General features: G+C 52.7%; 1 protein-coding gene across 1 annotated transcript in view; it reads left to right on the top strand.

Annotated features, from left to right (window-relative positions):
- The window catches only part of lrrk1 (leucine-rich repeat kinase 1), a 94,818-nt gene extending 87,280 nt beyond the window's left edge, over positions 1–7,538 (top strand). The window contains exons 35-39 of the mRNA XM_068741549.1: positions 1–46; positions 400–501; positions 3,753–3,912; positions 3,992–4,387; positions 7,524–7,538. The exon at positions 1–46 is cut by the window's left edge and continues 359 nt beyond it. Of these exons, the coding sequence (XP_068597650.1) occupies positions 1–46; positions 400–501; positions 3,753–3,912; positions 3,992–4,387; positions 7,524–7,538 (719 nt within the window). The remainder of the gene's footprint in view (positions 47–399; positions 502–3,752; positions 3,913–3,991; positions 4,388–7,523) is intronic.
- Positions 7,539–9,345: the final 1,807 nt, after the last annotated feature.

Here is a 9,345-nt window from a genome sequence, read left to right as displayed (position 1 = left end):
ACGCCTTCAGCGTGCTGCCAGTGAACGGAGCGCTGTGGATCCCCAGGTAGAGTTCACCCCCCCCCCCCCCCCCCCAAATGAACTATTTCAGACCCCAGTGAATGTTTTTCCTTGTGCTGATTCATCCCCGGCTCCCAAACACGAGCAGCGACTGACTGTATCGTTAAGCTTCAGCCTGCGCCGCCATCCTGAATCCAGCTGCCTTTGATCTATCGAGACAATAATGTCCTCTAAGAAAGGCCGTCTTGTGATGAGTTGTTCTGCTGCGCAGTCTGACTGGGGGTAGAACATTCATCTCGGGGACATTATCCTGGATGCACGCTTGAGTTCAGTGGGTGACACTGTATCTCGTGCACTGTGCATGTTTACGTGCACTGTGCATGTGACTCTTTTCTGCAGGCGTGGAGGAGACGTGATGGTCATTGAAATTCAGTCGCATGCGGACCAGTTGAGGGGGCGGGTCGTTGCTGTCCTCCGTCCACCTGGATATTCATCTTTGGGGTAAATACATTTCAGGCTTTAACCTCTGTTAATGTGACATTTAAAGCTAAATGACTTTTTAATTGCATGTATTGTGTTTAATCTTAAATAGAGTTTACGTTAAACAGTTCACCCAGAAAACGTAAATGCCTCCTGTTCAGCCCGTCGGTGACAGAAAGTTCAGTAAAGTTTCTTCTTCAAAAAATCATTTCTAGAATATCACAAGAATGCATTTTAACACTCATTAAATAAGATGGGGGGGGGGGGCAAAAACATACACACTGCTTCAATGGTGTAATCCAGGCCTCCCGAGACTGAAGGAAACCGAATTGATTTGGTAAGACCTTTGTCTTGCAGACGAGATGATTGAGGTTGTCTCATCGACAATGTGGGAGGGTTTCTCAGAAGAAGCCCTTCATTCTTACAAGTTACAAAGAAGAGACCTAAAGAAGGGAGAGGACTTCAGGTACCTCGGGTCAACAGAGCAGAGTGATGGAGAGAATGTGGAAAGGAGGTGAAGAATCGTGTGCAGGCAGACTGGAACGGGGGGAGGAGAGTATCAGGTGTGCTCTGTGATAGGACGAAGGGACAGGTCTACAAGACAGTGGTGAGGACAGCCATGATGGACGGCTTAGAGACAGTGGTGAGGACAGCCACGATGGACGGCTCAGAGACAGTGGTGAGGACAGCCATGATGGACGGCTGAGAGACAGTGGTGAGGACAGCCATGATGGACGGCTTAGAGACAGTGGTGAGGACAGCCATGATGGACGGCTTAGAGACAGTGGTGAGGACAGACATGATGGATGGCTCAGAGACAGTGGTGAGGACAGCCATGATGGACGGCTTAGAGACAGTGGTGAGGACAGCCATGATGGACGGCTCAGAGACAGTGGTGAGGACAGCCATGATGGACGGCTCAGAGACAGTGGTGAGGACAGACATGATGGACGGCTTAGAGACAGTGGTGAGGACAGCCACGATGGACGGCTTAGAGACAGTGGTGAGGACAGCCACGATGGACGGCTTAGAGACAGTGGTGAGGACAGCCACGATGGACGGCTTAGAGACAGTGGTGAGGACAGCCATGATGGACGGCTCAGAGACAGTGGTGAGGACAGCCATGATGGACGGCCTAGAGACAGTGGTGAGGACAGCCATGATGGACGGCTCAGAGACAGTGGTGAGGACAGCCATGATGGACGGCTGAGAGACAGTGGTGAGGACAGCCATGATGGACGGCTTAGAGACAGTGGTGAGGACAGCATGATGGACGGCTTAGAGACAGTGGTGAGGACAGCCATGATGGACGGCTTAGAGACAGTGGTGAGGACAGCCACGATGGACGGCTCAGAGACAGTGGTGAGGACAGCCATGATGGACGGCTTAGAGACAGTGGTGAGGACAGCATGATGGACGGCTTAGAGACAGTGGTGAGGACAGCCATGATGGACGGCTTAGAGACAGTGGTGAGGACAGCCACGATGGACGGCTCAGAGACAGTGGTGAGGACAGCCATGATGGACGGCTGAGAGACAGTGGTGAGGACAGCCATGATGGACGGCTTAGAGACAGTGGTGAGGACAGCCATGATGGACGGCTTAGAGACAGTGGTGAGGACAGACATGATGGATGGCTCAGAGACAGTGGTGAGGACAGCCATGATGGACGGCTTAGAGACAGTGGTGAGGACAGCCATGATGGACGGCTCAGAGACAGTGGTGAGGACAGCCATGATGGACGGCTCAGAGACAGTGGTGAGGACAGACATGATGGATGGCTCAGAGACAGTGGTGAGGACAGCCATGATGGACGGCTCAGAGGCAGTGGTGAGGACAGCCATGATGGACGGCTTAGAGACAGTGGTGAGGACAGCCATGATGGACGGCTCAGAGACAGTGGTGAGGACAGCCATGATGGACGGCTTAGAGACAGTGGTGAGGACAGCCATGATGGACGGCTTAGAGACAGTGGTGAGGACAGCCATGATGGATGGCTTAGAGACAGTGGTGAGGACAGCCACGATGGACGGCTTAGAGACAGTGGTGAGGACAGCCACGATGGACGGCTCAGAGACAGTGGTGAGGACAGCCATGGTGGACGGCTGAGAGACAGTGGTGAGGACAGCCATGCTGGACGGCTTAGAGACAGTGGTGAGGACAGCCATGATGGATGGCTTAGAGACAGTGGTGAGGACAGCCATGCTGGACGGCTTAGAGACAGTGTCTCTGAGGAAAAGTCAGGAGGCGGAGCTAGAAGTGGAGGAGATGAAGATGCTGAGGTTCTCTTTGGGAGTGTCCAGGTTGGACAGGATTAGAAATGAGACAATAAGAGGGACAGTGAAGGTTAGACGTTTTGGAGACAAGGTCAGAGAGACCAGACTTTGATGGTTTGGACGTGTCCAGAGGAGAGACAGGGACTATATCGGTAGAAGGATGCTGAGGATGGAACTGCCAGGGAACAGGGCTAGAGGACGACCCAGGAGAAGAGACATGGACGTAGTGAGGGAGGACATGAGAGTGGCTGGTGTTGGGGAGGACGATGCAAAGGACAGGGCTAAAGGACGACCCAGGAGAAGAGACATGGACGTAGTGAGGGAGGACATGAGAGTGGCTGGTGTTGGGGAGGACGATGCAAAGGACAGGGCTAGAGGACGACCCAGGAGAAGAGACATGGACGTAGTGAGGGAGGACATGAGAGTGGCTGGTGTTGGGGAGGACGATGCAAAGGACAGGGCTAGAGGACGACCCAGGAGAAGAGACATGGACGTAGTGAGGGAGGACATGAGAGTGGCTGGTGTTGGGAGGACGATGCAAAGGACAGGGTGAAGTGGAGACGGTTGGTTTGCTTTTGGACAAGCCTAAAGTGCAGTAGTAGATTCCAGACATGGGTTGAGCTCCTTCCTAAATGGTGCGTTCATTTCCTGCACGCTTGTAAGTCGGCTGATCTCGTGGTTCCGTGCTGCTGACATGTCGTAGCATCATTTATAGAACGAGGTTCATGAAGGTATGTGCTCAGAACAGACTTGCCTTCGTTAACCAGGGGAAGGTCTGTTAAAAATACGGAGCTGCAAAAGTTGCTCTGAAACATCTCGACTTCGTGCAGTGCAGAAAGTGAGCAGCGTCTCCAAGGACTCGTCTGAGAATATTAATACCTACGCCAACAGAAAGATCTCCAACTGGACATGTCCCCAGTGGCTCTCCGGAGAACTGCACGCTATCTTCTAGACGTGCTTCTCCCCCACCTCTCACTCTTCTCTTTCTTTCTCTCAGCATCCTGGAGGAGGCAGCACTCGTGGCAAAGGATACAGTTGTGTGTGGCTTCAGAAAGGAAAACATGGAGTGGAGTCTGTGTGTCTGGAGGGGCTGGGGCTGCCACGAGCTGGAAGTCTTCTACCGGTCCTACGAGGAGTTGGACCATTCTGAGACCAGTGTGAGGAACCCTAACCCATGCTCACCTGGACGCTCACCTGGACGCTCACCTGGACGCTCACCTGGACGCTCACCTGGAGGCTCACTTGGACGCTCACCTGGACGCTCACCTGGATGCTCACCTGGACGCTCACCTGGACGCTCACCTGGACGCTCACCTGGAGGCTCACTTGGACGCTCACCTGGACGCTCACCTGGATGCTCACCTGGACGCTCACCTGGACGCTCACCTGGACACTCACCTGGACGCTCACCTGGATGCTCACCTGGATGCTCACCTGGACGCTCACCTGGACGCTCACCTGGACGCTCACCTGGATGCTCACCTGGATGCTCACCTGGACGCTCACCTGGACGCTCACCTGGACGCTCACCTGGACGCTCACCTGGATGCTCACCTGGATGCTCACCTGGACGCTCACCTGGACGCTCACCTGGACGCTCACCTGGAGGCTCACCTGGACGCTCACTTGGATGCTCACCTGGACGCTCACTTGGACGCTCACCTGGACGCTCATCTGGACGCTCACCTGGACGCTCACCTGGACGCTCATCTGGATGCTCACCTGGACGCTCACCTGGATGCTCACCTGGACGCTCACCTGGACGCTCACCTGGACGCTCATCTGGACGCTCACCTGGACGCTCACCTGGACGCTCACCTGGAGGCTCACCTGGACGCTCACCTGGATGCTCACCTGGATGCTCACCTGGACGCTCACCTGGATGCTCACCTGGACGCTCACCTGGACGCTCACCTGGACGCTCATCTGGACGCTCACCTGGACGCTCACCTGGACGCTCACCTGGAGGCTCACCTGGACGCTCACCTGGAGGCTCACCTGGACGCTCACCTGGACGCTCACCTGGACGCTCACCTGGATGCTCACCTGGACGCTCACCTGGACGCTCACCTGGAGGCTCACCTGGACGCTCACCTGGAGGCTCACCTGGACGCTCACCTGGACGCTCACCTGGAGGCTCACCTGGACGCTCACCTGGACGCTCACCTGGAGGCTCACCTGGACGCTCACCTGGAGGCTCACCTGGACGCTCACCTGTCTACTCAGCAGGTCTGAGATGACAGACAGTTACAAGCCATTGTTAATTCTTTCTCCGTCTGTTTGAATTATTCCTCTCTGCATCATCACGACCTCTGGAGGTTCCTGGTTGAGGTCAAGCATGGCACACTTTTAAATGAACTGGTAATGGAGGTCAGCTGGTGTTGCTTAGCAACATTGGTATGTAGAAACACATCTTTCCTCAGTATATTTTAGCTTTAAACTGGGTCACATGAATTTGCATCCCACCTGCAGCTCCCATTGTTGAACAGATGTGTTAATCTGTGTAGTAAAGATGCTACTTTTCTATGTACCGCTAGTAGTATTCATTGTTGCTGGGCTGTCTGTCCGTCAGAGTGTTCATATTAGTTTCTGATGCACAAGATATTGTTTTGGGTATTTTTTCTATTAAGTGGGTAGATTTGCAACTTTATACAGCGACCGCTAAAGGAGCGTGTGTGTGTGTGTGTGTGTGTGTGTGTGTGTGTGTGTGTGTGTGTGTGTGTGTGTGTGTGTGTGTGTGTGTGTGTGTGTGTCTGTGTCTGTGTGTGTGTGTGTGTGTGTGTGTGTCTGTGTGTGTGTGTGTGTGTGTGTGTGTGTGTGTGTGTCTGTGTGTGTCTGTGTGTGTGTGTGTGTCTGTGTGTGTGTGTGTGTGTGTGTGTGTGTGTGTGTGTGTGTGTGTGTGTCTGTGTGTGTGTGTGTGTGTGTCTGTGTGTGTGTGTGTGTGTGTGTGTCTGTGTGTGTGTGTCTGTGTGTGTGTGTGTGTGTGTGTCTGTGTCTGTGTGTGTGTGTCTGTGTGTCTGTGTGTGTGTGTGTGTGTGTGTCTGTGTCTGTGTCTTTGTGTGTGTGTGTGTGTGTGTCTGTGTGTGTGTGTGTGTGTGTGTGTGTCTGTCTGTGTGTGTGTGTGTCTGTGTGTGTGTCTGTGTGTGTGTGTGTGTGTGTGTGTGTGTGTGTGTGTGTGTGTGTGTGTGTGTGTGTGTGTCTGTGTGTGTGTCTGTGTGTGTGTGTGTGTGTGTGTGTGTGTGTGTGTGTGTGTGTGTGTCTGTGTGTGTGTGTCTGTGTGTGTGTGTGTGTGTGTGTGTGTGTGTGTGTGTGTCTGTACAGAAGGCAAGAAAATAAAGTTCATTTGTGAAAACTGTCTTTGAGACAAATGGAGCCTTGAAGTCTTCGCTCTCAAAGAAGTCCTCCAATAATGTGACGACGACAGAAGCTGAAGCTGAGGACGACGTGAGGCGGCTTCCCTCAGCTTCAGCTGCAAACGAAACCGAGCCCTCGTTCAGCCTGTTGCTGACTGACGACTTGGTTTATTCACTATTAGTATTTCACATACACAGCACCATGTTCAAGTTCTTTATTAATGTCCCAAAAGGGCCATTTTGTTTAGAATCAGAATCAGAATCAGTTTGTCAGTGAGGGTTCACAGACTAGGAATGTTTCTCTGCGAAGTCGTGCTACATGTAGCAGTAATAATAATAATAATGCTTGATTTTATATAGCGCTTTTCTAGACACCCAAAGATGCTTCACATTGTGCATTATTCATTCACAGCATGCTTGGTGGTGGTGAAGCTGCTAGCAGTGACGTGCAGTCAGCCTCATATAAAATTGTACAAAAATCATGTATTTGTATTATTAAAAATAATATAAAAATAATATAAGATATAATATAACATCAGTGATATTATATTATATATTTTATGATTTTTTCATTTTTAATAATACAATTAGTGCGTCACGTATTCTTGTGCTCAGCGGCATTAAAATACTGCAGAATGAGGCCATGTGTAATACTGCCTCCAGCCCATAGGAGGCCAGTGAGTGATTCAGCGCACTCATCAGCTGATCCGCTCGTTCAGACGGGCTTGTGAACACGGAAGCGCTGGCTGTCTGGATGTCTGGACGTCAAGCAAGAACCCGTGTTTCCTGCTTTTCTTGCCTTCTTTTCTCAACTTCTGACGATGTCTGGACTCGGATGGGATATTGCGACATGAAGAATTTACCGAGAAGCCTCCAAACACGAGCAGAACCGCGGCGCGCACGCCCCAGCTGGACACACACACACATCTCAGAGTCAGAACATATGTTTAGCAGTTATACTGTCGTGGACGGGTGCGAGGGGTGCGAGGGGACCCCAGGGAACAGAGGACGGAGATGTCGCGATCGTGGACTTTACATTTTACTGATATGTCCATCAGGAAGCACAATGTCCTGGAGCCGCACACAGGATTGCGGGGCGGCTGGAGCCCAATGAAAATATCTATATAACAAAAAACACAGCCGAGAAAGAAAAACCAAAAAGCCAGCTCTAATAAAAACCGGTCACAAAAAAAAGAAAACGCTATGCAGGACCCGGGCGCAGGGATCAGCTGCGGTCGGTGAGGACAAGGCGAGGCCCGGGGACGGGGACGGGGACGGGGAGTGGGGACGGGGACGGGGAGCGGCAGAAAGACGTGCTGCACGTAGAGACGAGAACCGAAGAGTAGTCCGGCGGGGAGCAGCGGGCGGAGCAGGGCTTATGAGGGCTGGTGGCGATTTGGCTCAATCTGCCTCAGGTGCGCCCGGGGTGACCGCAGCCAATCCGCACGCCGCAGGTCCAGGAGCGAGAGGCAGAAACAGGTGTGCGTAATAAGGCACATTAACGAGTGCAGCAACATGACCCTCACATAAACATCAGTTAAACTTTAACTGATCAACACACGCATCCACACACACTCAACGCTGCACGCACACTGATGCGCAGAGTTGAATAATTTCATTAAATCTCTTGTAAATACGCAGATTATGTGTGGTCTCCCCTTTTTGTCATAAACTGATGAGCCAGGTTTGTGACAATATGTAAAAAATGCTGGTACGAATCTTTAAACAAAACACGTTAAATGTTGCCAATCAAATGATGAACAGGCTGTAGGTTCATTTATTTGTAAATCTGATCACCTCACCAGACATGAACCTCACCGCACGGCACTGGCTACTAGCCACAGCTGCTCCGGGGCAGACTGACACGAGCAAGGCTACCAATTGGTGCCATCGGCCCTCCTGACCACCACCGACATTCACTCACTCACAACATTCACACAGGCAATGTAGGTCAAGTGTCTTGCCGAAAGACAACAACATTGGACACATGTGCCGGAGCCGGGACCTCTCGATCATAGGACGACCCGCTCAAGCGCCACCATCGCCCCAATGACAAAATACAAAAAACATACAAGTACAGACACATCACAAAACAGCAGAATCAGGAGTGGATACACAGATGTGTATTAGCAGCAGTAAACTAGCGTAATCACGCAGTGCAAATGGAACAGTGCAAGTTATCAGTTATGAAATGTTCAGGAGTCCGGGACTGAATTATTAAGTGTTCATGAGTCTTACAGCCGAGGGGAAGAAGCTGTTCTTGTGGCGGGAGGTTCTGGTCCGGATGGACCGTAGCCTCCTGCCTGAGGGGAGAGGGTCAAAGAGTCCATGTCCAGGGTGGGAAGGGTCGGCTGTGATCCGACCTGCACGCCTCCGAGTCCTGGAGACCTGCAGGTCCTGGAGCGATGGCAGCTTGCAGCAGATCACCTTCTCCGCAGCACGTACAATGCGCTGCACTCTGTGTCTGTCCCTGGTGGTGGCGCCAGCGTACCACACGATGATGTAGGAGGTGAGGACGGACTCCACGATGGAGGTGTAGAACTGCACCAAGATCTGGGTCGGCAGCTTGAGTTTCCTCAGCTGCCGCAGGAAGTACATCCTCTGCTGAGCCTTCTTGATGAGGGAGCTGATGGTCGGCTCCCACTTGAGGTCCCGGGTGATGGTGGTGCCCAGGAAGCGGAAAGAGTCCACGATGGAGATGGGGGTAGGGGAGTCTGTGAGGGCGAGGGGGGGCGGTGGGGCTGTGACTTTGCTGAAGTCCACGATCATCTCCACTGTTTTCTGGCTGTTCAGCTCCAGGTTGTTGCTGCTACACCAGGACACCAGCCGGTCCACCTCCCTCCTGTAGGCCGACTCATCACCGTCCGAGATGAGCCCAATGAGGGTGGTGTCGTCCGCAAACTTAATCAGTTTGACGGACTGATGGCTGGAGGTGCATCAGTTGGTGTACAGGGAGAAGAGCCAGGGTGAAAGTACACAGCCCTGGGGGGATCCGGTGCTGATAGTCAGGGTGTCCGAGACCGTAGACCCCAGCCGCACATGCTGCCTCCGCTCTGTCAGGAAGTCGGTGATCCACCAGCAGAGGGAGTCGGGCACGTCGAGCTGGAGCAGCTTGTCCTGGAGCAGTCCTGGGAGGATGGTGTTGAAATCTGAGCTGAAGTCCACAAACAGGATCCTGGCGTAGGTTCCTGGGGAGTCCAGATGCTGCAGGATGAAGTGGAGGGCCAGATTGACTGC

This window comes from Brachionichthys hirsutus, chromosome 1 (assembly GCF_040956055.1).
Source record: "Brachionichthys hirsutus isolate HB-005 chromosome 1, CSIRO-AGI_Bhir_v1, whole genome shotgun sequence".
NCBI classification, from domain to species: Eukaryota; Metazoa; Chordata; class Actinopteri; order Lophiiformes; family Brachionichthyidae; genus Brachionichthys; species Brachionichthys hirsutus.
Note: the sequence above shows the minus strand (reverse complement) of the source record. Positions and strands in the feature narration are given on the sequence as shown.